At 41.9% G+C, this 24738-nt stretch overlaps 1 protein-coding gene across 4 annotated transcripts in view; it reads left to right on the plus strand.

Annotated features, from left to right (window-relative positions):
• The first annotated feature begins 708 nt into the window (after positions 1 to 708).
• Positions 709 to 24738, plus strand: part of pias2 (protein inhibitor of activated STAT, 2) — a 64175-nt gene continuing 40145 nt past the window's right edge. The window contains exons 1-4 of one of the 4 annotated variants that reach the window (XM_059649851.1): positions 709 to 726; positions 7763 to 8234; positions 14027 to 14111; positions 17171 to 17221. In XM_059649851.1, the coding sequence (XP_059505834.1) occupies positions 7766 to 8234; positions 14027 to 14111; positions 17171 to 17221 (605 nt within the window). In that variant the 5' untranslated portion in view covers positions 709 to 726; positions 7763 to 7765. Of the gene's footprint in view, positions 727 to 2045; positions 2295 to 2388; positions 2484 to 7319; positions 7441 to 7762; positions 8235 to 14026; positions 14112 to 17170; positions 17222 to 24738 lie in introns of those variants that run through there. The other 3 variants (XM_048532021.2, XM_048532033.2, XM_048532026.2) reach the window with 3 other exon arrangements.

Consider the following 24738-nt stretch of genomic DNA (forward strand, 5'->3'; position numbering starts at 1 on the left):
GCTTTCTGCCTATGACTTCGGTTCTGAGGAAGTCGCAAAACATTAACTGTTTCTCTCTCCACAGCCAAACCTGCTGAGTCTTCTAGAATTCTCTGTGTTTATTTCTACCTCATGTCATTTTCATCGCAAAGACTGCTGTTTTCTATCTCAGAGAAAATTACTACAGATGCTGGAATCTGAACTGAAAACAGAAAATGCTGGCTATCACAGTGGGTCAGGCAGTATCTATGGTGAGAAAGCAAGCTAACGTTTGGAGTCTAGATGACCTTTGTTGGTGGGTTTTATACCAAAGTTAGAGTTGGACTTGAGAAAGCAAAGTTCAGCTTCATACCCCTACAGCCTCACCTTAATGGATTTTGGGCTCACCATGGCGTCGAACTGTTTTTCTGCTACCTCTGTCTCTGTGCTCACTTTCTCAGTCAGGATTCACCACCACAATGCCCATCCACACCCCATTCCACTGATCCCTTCACCTGTCTCCAGTATTCACCCTCCACTTGGACCCCTTCCCTCGTTCTCTTTGTTAAAAACTGCCAGCATGGCATCGGCTATCTTAATTTCCTCTCACCCACACTAATCTGTTTCCTTCTGAAACTGCCGCACTTTGCTCTCTCAGCTCCAACCCTAATTTTGTTACCAAACTAAAATTACCTCACTTCCTTAAAGGTTACAGAATTGGTACAATGCAGAAAGTGACTCAGCCCATGGTGTCTACATCTGCTCCAAGTAAGCAATTTACTTAATCCAATTCTCCTGTCTTCTTCCCTTAACTCTGCATGTTGATCATTTTCAGATGTTTCTTAAAACCTGCTATAGAAATGTAAGGTTTTTAAAAGTTAAGTCATAAGATTAATTATACTGTAACATTATCAGAATTGTTTTGTTAAATGTAACTATTTACAAGGCAAAATAAGAGATAACATTTGCTGAAACCTTACAGACTCAAGTTCCAGTTGACATATCTCCTTTTATGCTCAGTACTTGGAGTAAAAGCACTATGACCCATTTACACCTTCCTCTTCCTCTATTAGTGTATACTTCTTTGGCTCAGTATATTGGTTTGTCTAGTTAGGCTGTCTTGAAGAATTTTGGAATGTTTTATAATATTAAAATCATTACAAGTACATGCTGTGGTAAATAGTAAAATTAAGTGTCTGGAATAGCAAAGATGCTCATTTCTCCAACACTTTGATGAGGGTATCACCACCATCAAAGTGTGGGTCTCTTTACTGCTGATGAAGGATTTGTCTCTGACTGACAGTCGAATGTTAAGCAAGGAGGCAATTGCTCACAGATAATGGGAACTGCAGATGCTGGAGATTCCAAGATAATAAAATGTGAGGCTGGATGAACACAGCAGGCCAAGCAGCATTGCTCACAACCTGCTTTCATGTTTTACGTGGTGTTCAGACAGATGTTGATTTTCAGATACAGTTAGAAATATTGTTCTGTTGGAAATGCAGAAAAGAAAGGGGATTGTACAGTGGGGAACTAACCGTATTCTCCTTAAGCGTTGAGATTACTTGTTGGCTGACACATCGGCATCCGAAGGTTGCAGGAACAGCAACTCATATTCCGCTTAGAAACCCTGCAGCCCAATGGTATCAATGTGGACTTCACAAGCTTCAAAATCTCCACTTCCCCCACTGCATTCGAAAACCAGCCCAGATCCTCCCCTCCTCCCATTGCATCAAAAAACCAGCCCAGCTCGTCCCCGCCTCCCTAACCTGTTCGTCCTCTCACCCATCCCCTCCTCCCACCTCAAGCTGCACCTCCATTTCCAACCTACTAACCTCATCCCGCCCCCTTGACCTGTCCGTCCTCCCCGGACTAACCTATCCCCTCCCTACTTCCCCACCTACACTCTCCTCTTCGGTCCGCCTCCCCCTCTCTCCCTATTTATTCCAGAACCCTCTCCCCATCCCCCTTTCTGATGAAGGGTCTAGGCCCAAAACGTCAGCTTTTGTGCTCCTGAGATGCTGCTTGGCCTGCTGTGTTCATCCAGCTCCACACTTTATTATCTTGGATCTACCCATTGTTGTTTACGTTTCCCTCCATTCTGGTGGGGTGCAACTTACAGGCCTTTAAGCCTCAAGAGACGATAGCAATATCTCACAGTACAGTGATCAGGGTGAGTATCTGGCATGGTAGCCAGTAAGTCTTGCAGCAAATTTTGGAGCGTGAAGGAGTGGCCAAGGGTGAAGATGACGTCACGCCGTCGACGTCGAACGAGACGCCACACTGCAGTGCATAATGGGACGGGCCGAAAGATGGCGGATTTTGACGAGTTGAGGGTGAGTGGCTCAGTGTGCGAGGGAAGAGGGAGTGAGAGAGACAGAGAGAGAAGGAGAAGGAGAGGGAGGGGGCGGGCAGGAGCAGAACCTGGAGAAGAGAAGGTGCCCAGCTCGAAACGGCGGGCCAAGGTGAAAGAGGCAAGGCATGACTCTGAGGAACGAGCTACCCCAACCAGGGAAGCGTTCCTGGTAATTAGATTTTTAAAAAAAAAATCCTCAGACCGGAACCTTAACAACTAATTGGCCGCCGCGAGAAAATTTATATGAAACAAATCAGCCGACCTTTAATAATCTGGACAGCCCACCTCGCTGTTGGTGACCGGGCCGTTAGGCCTTTGATTTGACAATTGCCCCCGCCTTTTCTTCTCCGGGCATCTACTCTGTGAGGAGGCTATCGCCGATACTTGAAGTGAATTTAGTCCTGATTAGTTTAAGTTTTCGTTTCACTAAACTGCGTTTTCGGTGATTTATTTCCTGCCGCGTTCTTTTGTCTTTTAAGTTTTAGACAGCAATTTACGTATCTTTTAATGCGGATGTTTTAAGTTATTTTTGCTTTCATGATTGGTTTGTATTTTTGATGGTGCGAATTCCTCCGATCTTTAGTTTGTTTTTTTGTATTATCTGAGTAAATAAAAGATTTAATATACAAGTATCTTTTGAATGAACATCTCAAAGTAAAATTTTACTCATAAAAGATTCCCCATTTTACAAACAGAGCTGTCTGTTCCCGTCGTCTTAAACTTGTGACAAATTAGCCATGCCAAGTTTCCCTAATGGAAAAAACCCTGGTCCTCCGTTTTTTTTAAACACTTGATTAGTCAAACATCAAGTGTCATAATCTGATTGGATATTTTGAATCCTAATAAGGGATATCTGCTGTTAGGTCAAGTTACCTGATTTAAATAAAACACTAGGTGATATTTGGGTCCAGCTGGGTGCAATGTGAGTGCTGCCTATGTCAAAAGCTTAAGAATATAAAGTACTGTCATTAATGTGATTCCATCAAACATTTGTCATTAGGTGTTAACAGTGAACCGATGGAAAACAAGGAAGAGGGTTGACAATGTTACCAGACTGCAAGCAACTTACATATGCTTAGTGCTGAAATAATGATTTACCTGAGTTTAAATCACTTGAAGGTCAGAAAGGTGTAGATGATAACCTAGTGCTAAAATGCAGTTTAGTGGCGAAATGATTTTTGGAAATGTGAAACTTAAGATAAGACCATAAGACGTAGGAGTGGAAGTAAGGCCATTCGGCCCACTGCATCCACTCTAAAGACTGATGGACATTTCAACTCCACTTACCCGCACTCTCCCATAGCCCTTAATTCCTTGCGAGATCAAGAATTTATCACCTCTGCCTTGACATTTAACGTCCCGGCCTCCACTGCACTCCGTGGCAATGAATTCCACAGGCCCACCACACTCTGGCTGAAGAAATGTCTCCTCATGTCCATTCTAAATTGACCCCCTCTAATTCTAAGGCTGTGCTCACAGGTCCTAGTCTCCTCGCCTAACGGAAACAACTTCCCAGAGTCCACCCCTTCTAAGCCATGAATTATCTTGTAAGTTTCTATTAGATCTCCCCTCAACCTTCTAAACGCTAATGAATACAATCCCAGGATCCTCAGCCGTTCATCGTATGTTGGGCCTACTATTCCAGGGATCATCCATGTGAATCTTCGCTGGACACGCTCCAGTGCCAGGTTGTCTGTCTTGAGGTGTGGAGCCCAAAATTGGACACTGTCTTCTAAATGGGGCCTAACTAGAGCTTTATAAAGTCTCAGAAACATATCGCTGCTTTTATATTCCAACCCTCTTGAGATAAACGACAACATGGCATTCGCTTTCTTAATCACTGACTGTACCTGCAAGTTAACCTTTAGAGAATCCTGGACCAACACTCCCAGATTCCTTTGTACTTCGACTTTATGAATTTTCTCACTGCTTAGAAAATAATCCATGCCTGTATTCTTTTTTCCAAAGTGCAAGACCTCGCGTTTGCTCATGTTGAATTTCATCAGCCATTTCCTGGACCACTCTCCTAAACTGTCTAAATGTTTCTGCAGCCTCCCAACCTCCTCAGTACTACCTGCCAGTCCACCTAACTTCGTATCATTGCCAGAATGCCCCCAGTCCCTTCATCCAGATCATTAATATATAAAGTGACCAGCTGCGGCCCCAACACTGAACCCTGCGGGACACTACTCGTCACCGGTTGCCGTTCCGAAAAAGAGCCTTTTATCCCAACTCTGCCTTCTGTCAGACAGCCAATCCTCAATCCATGCCAGTTCTGAGGAAGGGTCACCGGACCTGAAGCGTTAACTTTTTTTTTCTCCTCCACAGAAGCTGCCAGACCTGCTGAGCTCTTCCAGCAACTTTGTTTTTGTTCCTCAATTCATGCCAGTAGCTCACCTCGAATCCCATGGGCCCTCACCTTACTCACCAGCCTCCCGTGAGGCGCCTTATCAAAGGTTTTTGGGAAGTCTAGATAGATAACATCTAGTGGGTTTACCTGGTCTAACATACTTGTTACCTCTTCAAAGTATTCTAACAGGTCTGTCAGGCATGACCTCCCCTTACTAAATCCATGCTGACTTGTTCTAATCTGACCCTGCACTTCCAAGAATTTAGAAATCTCATTCTTAACAATGGATTCTAGAATTTTACCAACAACTGAGGTTAGGCTAATCGGCCTATAATTTTCCATCTTTTGTCTTGATCCTTTCTTGAACAAGGGGGTTACAACAGTGATTTTCCAATCATCTGGGACTTTTCCTGATTCCAGTGACTTTTGAAAGATCACAACCAATGCCTCTGCTATTTCCTCAGCCACCTACCTCAGAACACTAGGAAGTAGCCCATTGGGGCTAGGAGATTTATCAATTTTTAGACCTTTTAGCTTTTCTAGCACTTTCTCTTTTGTATTGCCTACCAAACTCAACTCTGCCTCCTGACTCTCCTTAATTGTTGGGATATTACTCATCTCTTTTAAATTATATTATCTAAATTATATAGGGTATTGATTATTAGAATTGACGGATGAGGTTGATATTATAGATTAAATATATATTGTCAAATTAATAATATTAGTTCAGTGATGTATGTCCACAGTTAGCAAACCAAAAACAAATTGTTCCCTAGTTTGCTTTAGGTTGGAGAGTAGATACATGTTGAGACTTCTAAGATTTATCAGCCTGAAACTGCTCGACTTGGCATATCCTTTGCATGGTGCTGTCATGAAAGTCACAAAATCAGTGCAACAAAGAACTTGATGTTTAAAGCCTTGTTAATAGTTTGTTTTAAAGTTAGTTGGACACATTGTTTCGTAAATTAGAAAACCTGCTTCTACAGGAATTAAGTGGAGTGTCACTAAGTGATATTATAACGTTTGCTGTTGGTGATCTCCAGCTGATTTAAAGTATATTTGTACGATCCTGCTCTGAACTATCCAGTTGTAAGCAGCAAATCTCCTTCAAAGACTTTCCTGTCCCTTTCCAACACCACCTTACCATCCCCCAGCACTGTTCTCATTGGAGTCATCCAGAGGTCTGACCTTGACCCCTACTAATTCTCAACTCAACACCATGCTGCCCTTACTACCTCATCTGAAGCCATGCCTGCCAAGTTCATGTCGGTTGGAATCACCTGGCTCAACCTCACATTTCCTCTGCACTCTTCCAGTGCCTTTGTGGGTAGACTATTTGGCTTATGTCCACCCTGGAATAAATTGCAATTTCATCAAATTGAACATTGGGAAGACAAGTCAGTATCTTTAAATGCCATGTCTAACTGTTCATTCATCACTGATTTCAGTTCCCTTTCTTGAGACTTCACTATCTGAGACTTGACTGAACGTTTTGCAACTTTGAAGCACTATTTGACCCTACAGAAAGTTCTGACCTTATACCCTAGCTCCTCAACAATTAATTTTTGCTTCTGACTGCTTTATTATATTTCGAGTTGTGCTTGGTAATCGAGGGTGTGCATATAAACAGGATTGTGGTTTTGAGTGCTTTCTGCAATTTTCTTCTCAGTAATAGATATTCTGCAGGCAGAGAGTTCAATGGAGATTAGTCAGACTAACGTCTGGGCTGACATGATTATTTCGCAAGAGATTGGGGAAACTGAGCCTGTATTCTCTAGAGTTTCAAAGAATGGAAGTTAATTTAGTTGCATGTTTTTTGAAGTAAATATCTTGAGTCATGATTGGATATGTGACTGTATGTAGGACTATTGAGTCAAAAATGAGATGTAACTTCAGTTTGAGATACCTGTTTAAAACCGAGATGAGGAGGAATTTCTCAACAGATGGTTAACCGTTGGAATTCTCTACCCCAATGGGCGTTGGAAGCTCAGTCGATGACCAGCTTCAGCATTGAAATCAATAGACCTCTGCAGCTGATAACATCAAGAGATATTGGGGAATAGCAAATAGCACAAAGGTAGATGATCAGCCATAATATAATTGGATGATGTTGATGAATGGACTACTCTTGCACCTTTGTTCCTTTGATTCCCAAAAATGATCTTGAGTATCCTTTACTGCTATAATATGTGAACTAGTTCAGATGTGTAGCAGGAAGTTCTGTTATGATTTGAGCTGGATTTTGTAACTTATACATGTCTTTGTATTGACTTCTATAACCCATCTGATGAGGACTGAAACACTCGGTTAGCTGAAGTTAGATAGGAATCATTAAATTGTTCTATACCTCCCTTAATCTTATTTCTCTCCTCAAAAAAAATAGACAAAATAAGAACCTGGAGGTGCATACTCCTTTTGGGAGATGGATTTATTTCAGAAAATAACATATTAGAATGTAGTGTGTTAATAAGTTGACCTGACATGATAAGACATGACAATATATAAGGAAGGAAGATAATGACTTTGGATCTGTGCTCCCAAAGCTCCCCATCCCTGAGGTTTTCCATATGTCTGGGTCTGTTGTAATCTAATTGAAGAAACATCATTATTATCACTAATAATCACTTTCCATTCTATCAAAAGACTGCCAGAATAGGAGAAGCTGAACTTGATAGATCCTGATTTCACCTTGTCAGACAATTCTTAACAGTGATTCACCAGTTACTTTGTCAAAAGAATTGCAAATTTCATTCTTCTCTGCAGTATGGATTTAACGGTAACCTTGCCTTTTTGTCATTTATTAATTTGGAGATACTCATCTGTTAAACCTGAAAGCTGAAATGTAGATAATCAACCCTAATCTAACTGAATGATCAAGCTGGCTTGATGGGCTGAATGGTCTATTCCTGTTCTTATGTACCCAGTTTAAATATGTGTGACGGTAAATTACAGTAAGTTCAACCAAACATGAATAGCATTGAATATAATAGGACTACTGAAAGTATTGACTCGTAAATTATTAAGCATTATAGCTTTAAAAAGATATTGAAACTAAACATTGATGAAAATATTTACATTGAATGCTTTTAATCTTTCAGAATATGGTTTCGAGTTTTCGTGTCTCAGAGCTTCAAGTGTTGTTGGGTTTTGCTGGTCGTAACAAAAGTGGTCGTAAACATGAACTCCTTGTGAGAGCTCTACACCTTTTAAAGAGTGGCTGTAGTCCAGCTGTTCAGATTAAGATTAAGGAACTGTACAGACGCCGTTTTCCTAGATCTATTGAAAGCCTTGCTGACTTGTCAGCTATAAAGTCTTCAGTGTTCTCTTTGGACAATAACCTATCAAGTGACTCTGAGTTAACCTCAAGCATTGCGCATTCTTCGGCATCTGCATCAGCCACACCTCAGTCCTCATCTCCATTGGTTAGCTCTGTGCTGCTACATGAGACTAAGCCAAACATAGAAATGCAAGAGGCTTCTCCCTCCATCCATCCTGTCCATCCAGATGTCCAACTGAAAAGCATACCGTTTTATGATGTACTGGACGTGCTTATTAAACCCACAAGTCTGGGTAAGTCTAAAAAAAATCTTAACTGGAGCACAAAATTCCAAGTGTCTGCATGCTTTTTATTTCCAATCCCTTCTTTCTGAAGGACAGCAAATTTCAAAATATACAGTTACAAAAATGGGCATATTTTGAATACTTTACTCACAATTTTAAGTGTTAGTTACGTGACTGTTGGTGAGAGTTTTCATAATTTGCATTTGTTTAGATGTTAGATCTCAGCTGGAGTATGCTGTACAGTTGCAGGTGTCATATTCTAGGAAAAATGTGAATACTTTGGTGAGAATGCAGAAGTGATTTACAAGAATATTTCCAGAAATGGGAAACTTCAGTTATGAGGATAGATTGAAAAGTTGGGACTCTTGTCCTTGGAAGGAAGTTTGAGAGGAGATTTGGTAAAAGTTTCCAAAATCATGAAAGTGCTGGATGGAGTAGATGGGGTGAAGATGCTCCTGCTACTAAGAGGAAAAGGACGTGAGCGCATAGATTTAAAGCGATGTGCAAATGTAGCACCGCTGAGGTGAGAAAGCTTTTCACTCAGTGAATAGTTACAACATGAAATGCACTGCCCAAAAGTGTGGTGGAGGCTGATTCAAATGAGGCGTTCAAGAGGACATTGATTATTTGGATTTAAAAAAATGTGCAAGGGAATGGGGGGAAAAAGTAAGAGACTGACACTAGGTAATGATGCTAGCGGAAGCACGCTGAGCTAAAAAGACTCCTTTTATATCGTAACAGTTTTGTGATGAACTGCCACAATCTAAATAGCCAAATTTTGTTTGGAGGCAAAGAAAGCCACAGCATTATCCTAGTTGGGAACTGTACTGCAGAAATTAATATGGGTTTTCTTGGGTGCATAGTGTTTGCTGACCTCTGCTGAGCTGCTATTTATGTTAATATAGTTGGCTTGTGTTCCTGGCTGAGGGAGGAAGTTTATCCAGAGTTTCTGCTTATAATAGTTAAAGGATGTCAAAGAACCTGCTTATATTTGCTCACTTAACTCACATTTGGAAATCAGCTGTTTGGGATTATAACATGGGCCAATGACAGGTATCATAGTGAGTTTCATAATCTGATTTAGTCTTTAGAGTTTTCTTCATATTTTAAGATATCGCAGTACATAATTGGAAATCTCTTGATGACCCTACTGCAGAGAGGAGAAGTAAAGGTAATGTTAATTGTAATATGTAAGGGCTTCCTGATTAGTGCAAGAATTGATCTTTGGTTAATTGTTTTTCATATGTCTAGTGGGAAAATAAACTACTTCAGTCTTTCAAAGATTGCAATATGAAGCTTGAAAAGGATAAATCAGAACACATGCACACACCACACGCAGTTAAATTTTCAGTAATTTTAGCTGTATCATTTGTTATTTCTACTTGTATAGAACATTACAGCACAGTCCAGGCCCTTCGGCCCTCGATGTTGTGTCACCCTGTCATACCGATCTCAAGCCCATCTAACCTACATTATTCCATGTACGTCCATATGCTTATCCAATGACGACTTAAATGTACCCAAAGTTGGCGAATCTGCTACTGGTGCAGGCAAAGCGTTCCATTCCCTTACTACTCTTTACTCAAAGAAAATACCTCTGACATCTGTCCTATATCTTTCACCCCTCAATTTAAAGCTATGCCCCCTCGTGCTCGCTGTCACCATCCTAAGAAAAAGGCTCTCCCTATCCACCCTATCTAACCCTCTGATTATTTTATATGTTTCAATTCAGTCACCTCTCAACCTTCTTCTCTCTAATGAAAACAGCCTCAAGTCCCTCAGCCTTTCCTCGTAAGACCTTCCCTCCATACCAGGCAACATCCTAGTAAATCCGCTCTGCACCCTTTCCAAAGCTTCCACATCCTTCTTATAATACTTAAAGGGGAATGCATTTTTTAAATTTCAGCTTGTCAGACTGAAATGAAAACATTCTAGCAAAGCTATATTGAATTCCTTGTGGATTTTTTTCCTCATTGTTGTATGTGTTACACTCGTTGGTTCAATAGACCAGACCTTGTGGACTGGTTCTAGAGGTGGGCAAGCCTAGAATTTGCAGCTGCAGTCTGTTGTGCCAATTTCCTGCCACAGTCCAGCCTCTGGACTGTTTTCTTGAAGGCTGGGCTGAGCGTCATATGACCCCATTAAAGACTCTGTCCTGCACCTCACATGAAAACTGGGGAGGGGAATGGTTGCTTGCACTGCAGACAGTCCCAACAAACAGGAACCCAGAGGTAATTCTGGGTATTCTTTGAGGTCACGTTTGGCAGTCTGTAGTGAGGATGCTGGGGAGTCGATTGTGAGAGGCTAGGAAGAGGTAGAGGTGGATAAATGGGGAGGTTCGACTGTTTGGGAACCTGGATAAATGTACAAAGGAGGTGTGTCACCCAGGACTGATACCATCTTTCACAACTACTGGGCTTTTCACATGGCATGAGCACACCCAGCTTTATTGTGGTTTAAAATCCCAGTGGGTGTGAGATGAGGCTATTAAGTGGCCATTGATTAGCCAGTTTAGGACCTCCGAAGGCCTGTATGTGGTTGGATGGTCCTTCTGATGTCTCCTCCATGCTTTTTCCAAACTGCCAAATAAGATACAGACCGATTGACTCACCCTGTAAAACATGTCATAGGCTATCCTTTTTACCATGAGTCATGCTGGGGAGAAAACCCAAATTGTAATAATAAAATCAATCTTTGAATTGTTTAAAACATTTAAGCTTCCTGATCTCTCAGACTAGTTTGGAGAACAACAAATTAGAGCATTTTCATGATAGCAAGAGACCACACGTTGTGGAGAAACAATGTAGTTTTGTTATCCGTGAATGCACTACTCAAAACTGCTGCATATGCAGAAAAATAATTTACGACAAGTAGTATGCTGGGTTTTACTTCAAAATGGTTGGATTGAAAAGGGCAGGTGCTACAGTTCAATAGAGACTTGGTCAGACTGCATTTTGTTTAGGGCACTAAAAATCAGGAAAGATGTATTGTTGACAACTGTGCAGTGGAGATTTACCAGAATGATACTTGTCATACAAGTTTAATTTCCAAGGAGAAGTTGCATAAACTTGGCTTTTATTAATTTGAGTTTAGAATGTTTGAGGTGATCTAATCAGATCTGTAAAATGATCACGGTACAGCTGTGTTGAACATGGTAGGAACAGCAAAATAGTTTCCTATAGTAGGGAACTCTAGAACAAGAAGTCATAATTTTAAGGCAGACTGAATTTCTCCCATTGAGTATAGAGTTGGGATATCGTATTGCAGCTGTACAGGACAGTGGTTAGGCTATTTTTGGAATACTGCATTCAATTCTGGTCTACCTGCTATAGGAAAGATGTTGTTAAACTTGAAGGGTTCAGAAAAGATTTACAAAGATGTTGCCAGGATTGGAGGGTTTGAGCTATAGGGAGAAGCTCTCTCCCTGGAATGTCAGAGGTTGAGGGGTGACCTTTATGGGGTTACATAAATATTTTTTAAAAAGAGGTAAATATGGATAGGGTAATTAGCCATGGCCTTTTTACCAGGATAGGGGAGTCCAAAACTAGAGGACATATGTTTAAGGTGAGAGGGGAAATATTTAAAAGGAACCTAACGGGAAACTTTTCCTTGCAGGGGGTGGTGCATGTACGGGATGAGCTGCCAGATGAAGTGGTGGAGGAGGCTAGTACAATCACGACATTTAAAAGGCATTGTATGGGTATATGAATAGGAAGGGTTTAGAGGGATACGGTCCAGATGCTGGCAAATGGAATTAGATTAATTTAAGATATCTGGTCAGTATGGACAAGTTAGTCTGAACGGTCTGTTTCAACACTTATAACTCTAAAGGGTACTTTTTCCTAAGACATAGACACGGCTGCTGGAGTCAGCAAATCTCTCGAGTGCTGAGGGCTGCTAGCTCTGGCCATTGGCAGTTAGCTCTGGGGCTTTGTCCAGCTGTCCCCTTCTTTTATAGTCTTGATGACATATCAATATTCCTTTACAATAGGATAGATCTTATGTTGTCAAAATCATCAGATTTAAAGTTAATTGTTTATTGGTAACTAAGTGCCTGGCTAAATTCAAAAGCCTATTGTCTAGGTTAAAAAAAGAAACTGCTGCTGGGCCTGCTAACTGTATGGCCTTTTGATACCAATTTTTCAAATCAGGTGCTGTCTGTGTACTTGAAAACTTTCAAGCTCCTGCTCACAGATGTCCAATTTAAATCTCTTAGCATAGAAAAAGCCCTTCATCTTTTAAAGGGACCACACAACGTTCCTCCCCACTATCATTTTACAAACACCAAATTTGAACTTTCTGCTTCCCAATCTATAAGCACTCTACCCAACTTTGCCGCAATGTTGATATCGGTCTAGTTCTAATATGTCCACCTGCACACTTTCCAATTCGTTAAGTATAAATACTGGCTGATTTTTTTTTTGCTTCTTATTTTCCAAATCCCCTGGAGCATGAGTACGCAATCATAATCTTTAATGCACACTGTTTGCCTGATTCAGAACCTAACATGGGAATTGAGAAGTGCTTTGGGATGTTTTGCTATGTTAAAGGCTGTTTTTGTAAATTGCCATCAAATATAGTAAGTTATGAGAGAGCATAAACCTATACAAATCACCATTATTTGAATCTATTGTTAAAATTGTAAATTATTCAAGGTGTCAGTATACAGAAAGCGTAACTGAATTAATATGTTTCAAGAGGCAGTATAATTATCTGTGACTGATTTTCAGTTGGGAATGAATTCCCCACAGACTTCTTGCATCATAGATGAAGTTTGGGAAATTCTGAGTATTTATTGTAGCCTCCGCTCTGCCAAGGGAAACTTAGATTTGCAGCAAGTCTGCAACTTTAATGATTGATGCATTTATGCTATGAGATCAGTTAGAGTCATAGAAATATACAGCACGGAAAACAGTCCCTTCAATCCAACTGCTCAATGCCAACCAGATATCCGATATAAATCTCGTCCCATTTGTGAGCTTTTGGCCCTTATCCCTCTAAACCCTCCTTATTCGTATTGCAATTCAGATGCCTTTTAAATGTTGTAATTGTACCACCCTCCACCACTTCCTCTGGCAGCTCATTCCATTCACTAACCACCCTCCGCATGAACAAGGTGCCCATTAGGTCCCTTTTACATCTTCCTCGTCTTACCTTAAACATTTGCCGTCTAGTTTTGAACACGCACACGCACACCTCTATAAGATCACCCCTCAGACTCTGATGCTCCAGGGAAAATAGCTCCAACCTATTCAGCCTCTCCCTGTAGCTCAAACCTGGCAACATCCTTGTAAATCTTTTCCGAACCCTTTTAGTTTTCACAACATGCTTCCTAAAGGAGAAAGACCAGAATTACATGCAATGCTCCAGAAGTAGTCTAACCAATGTCCTGTCCAGCCACAACATGACCTCATAACTCCTGCACTCAATGCACTGACCAATTAGGGCAAGCATACCAAGCACTTGTTTCTCTGATTTGTCTAGACTTACACATTAATGAGTGACTTATTTATACTTACTACCAATTGGTTCTACTTCACGTTTATCTATATGAGCTACCATGGTCCCAGCATAGATTCCTGTTGGGCATTACGTCCCACTATCTGTCACTCCTAACTATCCTTAACTCCCACTCTGCTTTCTGTTCTGAAGCCAACTAGCAATCTATTCTGCATCACATTCGATCACCTTGTTTATGAGTCTATTATAAGCACCTTTTTAAAAGATTTATTGCAAATGCAGATACATCACATCTACTGCATTACCATTGTGTGGTTTAATGATTATGTTTTAAAATTCAGTGCCGTCAAACATTCAACGATTCCAAGAAAAGTACTTCATCTTCGCATTGACTCCTCAGCAAGTAAAAGAAATATGCATTTCTAGGTAAGAATGACAAATGATTTCTCTGTGACAGTATTGTCAGGGCTTACTTAAGCAAATGTAAATTCAAACAAATTTTCTGTTTCATTTATTTTAACATTAATCTAAACAGTTCATTTTAAACTTGGTCACACAGCAGTAATCACTGACGGGGAGGCGTTTACTTAGCAGTAATAATGTAAAGAATTAAAGATACACTGGAGGTTTCCTGAATTATTAGGCAGAAAGAGAATTCTAATAGATCTGTAATTCAAGGTATTTTCTCACCATGGATCTATAGTAATCTGAGGGAGAGAGGTTTTTTGAGATCAAATAAGAAAAAAGGTGTTTTAGAAGATTTCTGTCAGGTGGTGAGGGTGGAAAGTAGCAGAAGCACTTTGAGCTCTCTGACTAGCTTCTGTAACTTGTAAGTGATCTAATTATTTTATAAAGTAACGCTGAGCAGTTAAGTAGTTCAATAAACGCTTACTTTGTAAAGGCACTACCAGCAGTACAACAACAAAAAAGGTCAGTATCAACAGCTTTTTATCTTATCAGATACAGTATTACAGTTATACAGATACAGTGATTTCAACTGGAGTCATATATTTGGGTTTAGCAACCCGAGAGTAGGCCAAAAAAAATTCAATCAGGCTACTTCTTATTTTTGATCTGTTGCTCCCTGTGGAGAAACTGTACATTTTAAATGCCCACCGAGGACTCAACAGTAATAACGTTGTTCTTAATTTGTTCTTGGGATGATTGACTACACCAAAATGTAGTGGGAGAGGTGATGGCTTCGTGGTATTATTGCTAGATTGTTAATCCAGAGACCCAAATTATGTTCAGGGGACCCTAATTCAAATCTCACCATGGCAGAGGGTGGAATTTGAATTCAATAAAATATCTGGAATTAAGAATCTAATGACCGTGAATCCATTGTCGATTGTTGTAAAAACCCACCTGGTTCAATGTTGCCCTTTAGGGAAGGAAACTGCCAACCTTACCTGCTCTGGCCCACATGTGACTCCAGACCCAAAGCAATGTTATTGACTCTGAACTACCCTCTGGGTGATTAAGGATGGGCAATAAATGCTGCCCAGCCAATGATGCCCCCATCCTGTTAATGAATGGAAAAAAAATAGTTTATTGCCGTACTAGTTGCCTTTGAGAAGATGGTGTTCAGCCTGCCACCCTGCTGTTTTTGGGGTGTAGGGATGTTCTGCACTGTCACGGAGGTTGTCTAGGAGTTTGTCCCAGTGACAGTAAAGCAGCCCTAATATATTAGAGTCAGGATAGTAAGAGATTTGGAGCTGAGGTTCCTCTGCATCTTCTGCTCTTATCCTTTTAGGTGGTCAAGTTTTTAAATTTGAAAAATGTTGATGGATGGTTGATGTGCTGCAGTGCAATTTGTGGCTGGTACACACTGCTGCCATTGTGCATCGGTGGTGACCTGCCAGAATGTTGAAGGTGGTGAATGGAGTATGCTTCTTTGTTCTGGATGGTTTCAATCTCTGAGAAAGCTGTCAAGATATTCCATTTTGGAGTGACTCACTTGGAACAAAGTACAGCTGGAATTTGTGAGGCAGTCCTCTGAGATGAGTTGATACCTTCAGGAATGAGCACATGAAAGCAAAATTCAAAAAGTTCTAAGATTTGTATTCATTTGGGGGTGTAGTTTTGACAGTTATTGAGATTTTATCTTTGCCAATTTGATTGGAGATAGTTAGCATGGATTCGTCAAGAGCAGGTCGTGTCTCTCAAACCTCATTGAGTTTTTTCAGAAGGTGACCAAGCATGTGGATGAGGGTACGGCAGTTGGCGTGGTGTACGTGGACTTCAGTAAAGCCTTTGATAAGGTTCCACATGGTAGGCTATTGGAGAAAATACAAAGGCACGGGATTGAGGGAGATTTAGCTGTTTGGATTAGAAACTGGCTTTCTGTAAGAAGGCAGCGAGTGGTGGTTGATGGAAAATATTCAGCTTGGAGTCAGGCCACTAGTGGTGTGCCTCAAGGATCTGTTTTGGGACCACTGCTGTTTGTCATTTTTATAAATGACTTGGACGCAGGCATAGGTGGATGGGTTAGTAAATTTGCAGATGACGCTAAAGTCGGTAGAGTGGTGGACAGTGTGGAAGAATGTTGCAGGAAGACTTGGATAAACTGCTGAGTTGGGCTGAAAGGTTGCAAATGGAGTTCAATGCGGATAAATGTGAGGTGATTCACTTTGGGAAGAATAATAGGAAGGCAGAATACTGGGTCAGTGGAAAGATTCTTGATCGTGTGGATGTGCAGAGGGATCTTGGTGTCCATGCACATAGATCCCTGAAAGTTGCCACCCAGGATAGTGCTGTTAAGAAGGCTTATGGTGTGTCAGGTTTTATTGGTAGAGGGATTGAGCTCCAGAGCCGTGATGTCGTGCTGCAACTGTACAAAACGCTAGTGCGACCTCCTTTGGAATATTGCATGCAGTCCTGGTTGCTCCGTTACAGGAAGGATGTGGAAGCATCGGAAAAGATGCAGAGGAGATTTACCAGGATGTTGCTTGGTCTGGAGCGCAGGCCCCATGAAGAAAGGCTGAGGGATTTGGGTCTGTTCTCATTGGAGAGAAGGAGGCTAAGAGGGGATTTAATAGAGACATACAAGATGATCAGAGGATTAAATAGGGTGGACAGTGAGAGTCTTTTCCCGAGTTTGATGACTTCAGCTTGTATGAGGGGGCATAGATACAAATTGAGGGGTGATAGATTTAAGACAGATGTCAGAGGCAGGTTCTTTACTCGGAGTGGTAAGGGCGTGGAATGCCCTGCCTGCCAATGTAGTTAACTCAGCCACATTAGGGGCATTTAAACAGTTCTTGGATAAGCATATGGATGATGATGGGATAGTGTAGGGGGAGGGGCTTAGATTAGTTCACGGGTCGGTGCATCATCGAGGGCCGATGGGCCTGTTCTGTGCTGTATTGTTCTATGTCATGTTGTTTTTCAAATATTGTTCTTATGGCTGAAAAACATATGTGAATGTTCACAGTTTGAGAGAAATTGGAGCAATCCTGTAACTTCATCTATCACATTCCTTATAGGGACTTTTTGCCAGGTGGAAGAAGAGATTATATTGTGCAGGTTCAATTGAGGTAAGTTAATCCATTTTTAGCAGCTTGTTCAAATGAATGGAGAATTTTTTTTTGCTTTGTTTTATTTCTACCTTTACAGAGACTAATAAGTTGCACGATATTTTGGTCACAAATCTGAGTTGTAAAACATAAGTATGGAGGAATAATACATAAGAAGGAATTGTTCATCAGGACGTGTCCAAAAGCAAGATACATATTCACCCTCTTCCATGGAAGATATGTGAATTTGGTATGGAAAAACATACAAATAAAATTTCCCAAAAGTTACCAATTGAATGCCAAAGACCTTTTGAATTGTTAGTATGATTTTAAGGATCTGACAACGGAACAAAAATTATTGCTTGAGGTGCATTGTAAAAGAGAAAACAATGTAGAGTTTTAATGCAAACTTCAGTAAACCTAATATTGGTGGCAAATGTTGAATACAATGCAGGAAGGTGGTGGCATAGCAATAATTTCATTGAGCAAGTAAATCCAGAGGCCCAAGCTGTTGATCTGGGAAAATGGATTTGAATCCCATCACAGCAGCCACTCAGTTCAAGGACAATTAAAGATGGGCAATAAGATGCCCTTGCCATTGGTGTCCACATCCAAAAAGAATTTTTTTCAAAAGTTTCAAGAGGGCAACTAGCCAACTTTGTGTTGCTTAATCGTTTTTGTTTTTTGTTCACGGGTTGTGGGTGTTGCTGGTTGGCCAGCGTTTATTGTCCATTCCTAATTGTCCTTGAGAAGGTGGTGATGACCTGCCTTCTTGAACCACTGTAGTCCACTTGCTGTGAGTTGACCCACAAAGCTGTTCGGGAGGGAATTTAAGGATTTTGATCCAGCGATGGTGAAGAAATAGTGCATATTCTTCTAAGTGGAAGTGATCGTGTGTTTGGAAGGTGCTGTTGAAGTTTCATTTGTGAATTTCTGCACTGCATCTTGTAGATGGTGCAAGAGTCGTGGTGGAAGGAGTGGAAATGGTGCCAGTTAAATGGGATGCTTTGTCTTGCATGGTGTCAAGCTTATTGAGTGTTGCTGGAGCTGCACTCATCCAGGCAAGTGGGGAGTATTCCATCACACTCCTGACTTGACTTGTGTCTAGTAGATGATGGACAGGCTTTGGGGAGTCAGGAGACAAGCTACTTGCCACAGTATTCCTAGCCTCTAACCTACTATTGTAGCCTCTGTGTTTATGTGGCAGTTCCAGATGAGTTTCTGGTCAGTGGTAGCCCCCAGGGATGTTTGAATGCCAAAGAGCAGTGGTTGGATTGTTTCTTATTGATGATGGCCATAGCCTGGCATTTGTGTGGCACGAATGTGACTTTCCACTTATAAGCTCAAGCCTGAACACTGTAAAAGTCTTCTTGTATTTGAATACGGATTGTTGCAATATCTGAGGTGTTGCAAATGGTGCTGAACATTAGGTAATCATCAGCGAACATCCCGATTTCTGATCTTATCAAAGAAAGTCATTGAAGCAGCTAAAGACGGTTGTGCCTAGACACTACCTTGAGGAACTCCTGCAGAGATGTCCTGGAGCTGAGGTGACTGACCTCCAACAACCACAAGCATCTTCCTAAGTACCAGGTATGACTCCAACCGGAGGGGATTTTGCCCCTGATACCCATTGATTCAGTTTTGCTAGGGCTCCTTGACACCGCACTTGTTTGAATGTTATGATTGCATAGATGGTGGTTTGTGAAACCCTGGCAATACAGGTGTGAAATTTGTAGCATTGCTCAAGTTTGAGAGGATGAGGTGAAGTATATGAAATGTTGGCATGAGGGCTAATTGCTAATCAATATTGTCTTTGATGTCTTTGAAAAATCTGTTTCCAGCTATTGATCATGGAGCACCATTTTGATTGAGGTCCATTATGGTTGGAGCAAGTGTTGGGATTCATGTTTGAAGAGAATTTGCCCTGAATGAGCGAGGGATAGCAGAACTGAGAGTGAGCAGGTTTCAAGTTATTTGGATGCTGTGGTGAAGGTCTTGGTGCAGGAGGTGGAAAGGTGGAGAAAAGTCTTGTGTTTGCAGGGGGAGGCAGGAAGGAAGGAGATTGACTAAACTAAAAACAAACCTTCTGCGCTTAGTCAGTCCATATTCCTGTCTTCCTTCCCTATTCATGTAACCATCCAAGTGCCTCTTAAATGTCACCATCATGCCTATTTCCACCACCTCTTCTGGTAGTACATTTCAGGCTCTTACCACTCTGTGAAAAAGTTCCCTCACACGTCTTCTTTAAACTTTCCCCTCTCACCTTGAATCTGGTGCCCCCTTTTAATGGAAAGTTCAACCTGGGAAAAAACCTCTGACTATCCACCCTATCTATGCCTCATAATTTTGTACACCTATAAGACCATAAGATATAGGAGTGGAAGTAAGGCCATTCGGCCCATCAAGTCCACTCTGCCACTTAAATCATGGCTGATGGGCATTTCAACTCCACATCCCTGCACTCTCCCCGTAGCCCTTGATTCCTTGTGAGATCAAGAATTTGTCAATCTCTGCCTTGAAGGCATCCAACGTCCCGGCCTCCACTGCACTCCATGGCAACGAATTCCACAAGCCCACCACTCTCGGGCTGAAGAAATGTTGTCTCATTTCAGTTTTAAATTTACCCCCTCTAATTTTAAGGCTGTGCCCACGGGTCCTAGTCTCCCCGCCTAATGGAAACAACTTCCTAGAGTTCTCCCCTTCTAAACTGTACTTTATCTTGTAAGTTTCTATTAGGTCTCCCCTCAACCTTCTAAACTCTAATGAGTACAATCCCAGGATCCTTAGCCGTTCATCATATGTTAAACCTACCATTCCAGGGATCATCCGTGTGAATCTCCGCTGGACACGCTCGAGGGTTAGTGTGTCCTCCCTGAGGTGTGGGGCCCAAAATTGGACACAGTATTCTAAATGGGGCCTAACTAGAGCTTTATAAAGCCTCAGAAGCACATTGCTGCTTTTATATTCCAACTCTCTTGAGATAAACGAGAACATTACATTCGCTTTCTTAATTACGGACTCTACCTGCAAGTTAACCTTTAGAGAATCCTGGACCAACACTCCCAGATCCCTTTGCATTTCTGTTTTGCGAATTTTCTCACTGTTTAGAAAATAGCCCATGCCTGTATTCTTTTTCCAAAGTGCAAAACCTCACGTTTACTCATATTGAATTTCATCAGCCATTTCCTGGACCACTCTCCTAAACTGTCTAAATCTTTCTGCAGCTTCCACACCTCTTCAGTACTACCTGCCTGTCCACCTATCTTTGTATCATTGGCAAACTTTGCCACAATGCCCCCAGTCCCTTCATCCAGATCATTAATGTATAAGATGAACAGCTGTGGCCCCAACACTGACCCCTGCGGGACACAACTCGTCACTGGTTGCCATTCCGAAAAAGAGCCTTTTATCCCAACTCTCTGCCTTCTGCCACACAACCAATCCTCAATCCAAGCTAGTAGTTCACCTCGAACACCATGGGCCCTTACCTTGCTCAGCAGCCTCCCATGAGGCACCGTATCAAAGGCCTTTTGGACGTCTAGATAGATAACATCCACTGGGTTTCCCTGGTCTAACATACTTGTTACCTCTTCAAAGAATTCTAACAGGTTTGTCAGGCACGACCTCCCCTTACTAAATCCATGCTGACTTGTTCTAATCTGATCCTGCACTTCCAGGAATTTAGAAATCTCATCCTTGATAATGGATTCTAGAATTTTACCAACTACCGAGGTTAGGCTAATCGGCCTATAATTTTCCATCTTTTGCCTTGATCCTTTCCTAAACAAGGGGGTTCCAACAGCAATTTTCCAATCGTCTGGGACTTTTGAAAGATCACCACCAAAGCCCCTGCTATTTCCTCAGCCACTTCCCTCAGAACTCTAGGATGTAGCCCATCGGGGCCCGGAGATTTATCAATTTTTAGACCTTTTAGCTTTTCTAGCACTTTCTCTTTTGTACTGCCTACCATGCTCAACTCTGCCCCCTGGCTCTCCCTAATTGTTGGCATACGACTCATGTCTTCCATTGTGAAGACTGATGCAAAGTACTTATTAAGTTTTTCAGCTATTTCCTTATCTCCCATCACTAGCCTTCCAGCATCAATTTGGAGCGGCCCAATATCTACTTTTGCCTCTCGTTTGTTTCTTATGTATTGAAAGAAGCTTTTACTATCATTTCTAATATTACCAGCTAGCCTTCCTTCATATTTGATCCTCTCCTTCCTTATTGCTCTCTTTGTTATCCTCTGTTTGTTTTTGCAGCCTTCCCAATCTTCTGATTTCCCAGTGCTCTTGGCCACTTTATAGGCTGTCTCTTTTTCTTTGATGTATTTCCTGACTTCCTTTGTCAGCCATGGCTGTCTAATCCCACCCCGGATAATCTTTCTTTTCTTTGGGATGAACCTCTGTACTGTGTCCTCAATTGCACCCAGAAACCCCTGCCATTGTTGGTCTACTGTCTTCCCCGCTAGGCTCTGCTTCCAGTCGATTTTTGTCAATTCCTCTCTCATACCCCTGTAATTACCTTTATTTAACTTTAATACCATTACATCCGATTTTGCCTTCTCTCTTTAAAACTGCAGACTGAACTCTACCATATTATGATCACTGCCTCTATCGGGTCTCCTCTCAGCTGCCATCTTTCCAATGAAAACAATACTAGTCTTTTTACCCTTTCCTCATAATGCCCCCAAGTTTGGGCAGCAGTCAGCAATGCCTCCTCTTTGGGACTGGGGATCTATAGATGCACATGTCATCCTTCAGTTGGCTGTTGCAGGTTGCCATGAAGGAGTCTTCTCGACTTCTCCTCTTGCCTTAGGTGTGGTGACCCTTGGCTTAAACCACCACCAGTTGTCTCTTTATCATGAGAGAACAGTTCTGTGGTCTGGTAGGACTGTACAACTTTACCTTTATTCTATATAATCCATCTCTAGACATCGCACTTCTTGCTCATTCCAGGTTCTCTTCAGGCTTACATAAAGACAGATGATATAAATATGCACCACAGCGTTTTCCCCTGTTTCCGCCCATCACAGCCATTCCTTTGTATCTTTTTCCTTTCAGATGATTGAAAGGTGCAATCTGGTCAGGCAGTGGGAAGCTGCAAGAAGGTGATGTTGAAAACACAATGTCATCATTTTGTTTCTCACGTGCTTCCACCAAGTGAGATATTGACAGTCTATTTACGATAGAACATAGATCAGAGGCAGAAACTGCATGTGTTAACATAATGGGCATGAATGGGTTGTAGCCAATGCAGAGTGAAAGGATAATGCAGTTTCTAGTTCATTACAGTAAATAAAGGCCACTGAGAACTTTGACAAGAACTTCGATGGGCCAGAGGACAGAAAATATTTGGCATGTTAGTAAGCCTGCCAGAAAATCTGTGCTCATTGGCTTTGTGAAGAGCTTGTAGTTATGTCTTTTCTAGCATAGAAATAGTGATCAGCTGTATAGAACTTGTTAGGCCACATTTGGAATATTGAGTACAGTTCTGGTCATCACTTCACTGAAAGTATGTGGAGTCTTTGGAGAGGGTACAGGTAAGGTTTACCAGGATGATGCTTGGTTTAGAAGATATTAACTGTGAAAAGAGATGAGATAAACTTGTTTCAGAGATAGTAGGAACTGCAGATGGTGGAGAATCGGAGATAACAAGGTGTAGAGCTGGATGAACACAGCATGCCAAGCAGCATCAGAGGAGCAGGAAAGCTGATGTTTTAGGCCTAGACCATTCTTCAGAGAGGGGGGAGGGGAAGGGGATTCTGAAATAAATAGGGAGGGTGGGGGAGGCGGATAGGAGATGGATAAAGGCAAAGACAGGTGGAGAGGAGACAGACAGGTCAAAGAGGTGGGGGTAGAGCCAGTAAAGGTGAGTGTAGGTGTGGAGTTAGGGGGATAAGTCAGTCCAGGGAGGATGGACAGGTCAAGGAGGCAGGATGAAGCTGGTAGGTAGGAGATGGGGGTGGGGATTGAGGTGGTTGGAAGGACAGGTTAGGGAGGCAGGGACAAGCTGGGCTGGTTTTGGGATGTGGTTGGGGAGGGGAGATTTTGAAGCTTTAGTAGTCCACATTGATCCCCATTGGGTTCCTGCCCTGCAGCCCAATACCAGCCCAGCTTGTCCCTGCCTCCCTGACCTGTCCTTCCTCCCACCTATCCCCTCCCGCCACCTCAAGCCATATACAAACCAAAGGCCTGTTCCTGTGCAGTATTCTGTTTTCGCAAATTAGTATACTGAACCAAAAGAGCATGTTGTATAGCTGACCTTGCAGCAATAGCTGTCCAGAAGTGCTGGAGGTCGTCTACGAAGGCCGCCTGCAGTTTTGACCCATGAAAGTCAGCTGCTTTCCACCAAAAGTACTACAGCTACTGGAGTACCTGACGTAGGAGAGCTCTGACAGGCTAAGCCACGCAGAAGGCAAGTACTAATGGAACGTGCAACAGGCATCACTTAAATTCTGCGTGCGCTATAACTAACTTCATTTATAAATGTGGTTTGGTAATGACTTTTGTTTTGTCATGACCAGGTAGGCATTATGATGGGCAGAGAAAAGATCGGCTGTGGTGAACTTGTAAATGGGGACATTGGGATAGCAGTTATTGGTACTGCATTTGGATGAGTGCTTCATAGATAGCTGAGTTGTAAAGTGGCTGGCTAGGTTGTCTCCTCCTCTTTCACTACTTCATTAGGATTTCCCTCATTTCTCTGCTCCTTTCTGTATGGATGGTGGCAGGAACTGCCTGCTCTTCCTGTGAAGTTGAACAGTGATGCAACAAACCACAATCAATCTGTCATTTGTTTTGCCATGTATTGCAGAATTCTTCGAGCTGCTTGAGAAACGGAAGATTTTTTACAAGACTGAGTGATGTCCACATTTTTTGTGGGAAGTTTACAAACCTAGCCAAGCTTTATGCTTGCTCCATCTGCCTGTTTCTGAAAAGATAGAATGCATTGGAGGCTTTGAATTGAGAGCCTCAGTTATCTCTCGTGCAACAGCAATTGACAAGATGCACAATGATTCTTCAACATGATCAACTTTAAAGCCACAGACCTTGCCCTGCTTGAGATTGAAGCTGTGACTTCAACTGATTGCAGGTTTGAAGAAGGACATCTTGCTCAAATGCAGATCCCTCAACATTATTCCTGTCTAATGTTCAGGTAAAAGAATTGTTTCCTGAACAAAGTGTGGAGCTGGATGAACACAGCAGGCCAAGCAGCATCTTAGGAGCACAGAAACTGATGTTTCGGGCCTAGACCCTTTATCCCGAAACGTCTGCTTTTGTGCTCCCAAGATGCTGCTTGGGCTGCTGTGTTCATCCAACTCCACACTTTGTTATCTTTGATTCTCCAGCATCTGCAGTTCCCATTATCTCTGTTTCCTGAACACCCTGGGTGGAAATGTACACCTGTGTGAGCTTTTCTCTCACTGCTCCTTCTCCTTGTCCCCGCAATTTGATCTCCTCTGTATGGCCTCAATTTATTCTTCAAGTCGTAATATAAATCCAAGAAAAATACCTTCTAGTATCCTGGATGGC

Source organism: Stegostoma tigrinum, chromosome 1, assembly GCF_030684315.1.
Source record: "Stegostoma tigrinum isolate sSteTig4 chromosome 1, sSteTig4.hap1, whole genome shotgun sequence".
In the NCBI taxonomy this organism is placed as follows: Eukaryota; Metazoa; Chordata; class Chondrichthyes; order Orectolobiformes; family Stegostomatidae; genus Stegostoma; species Stegostoma tigrinum.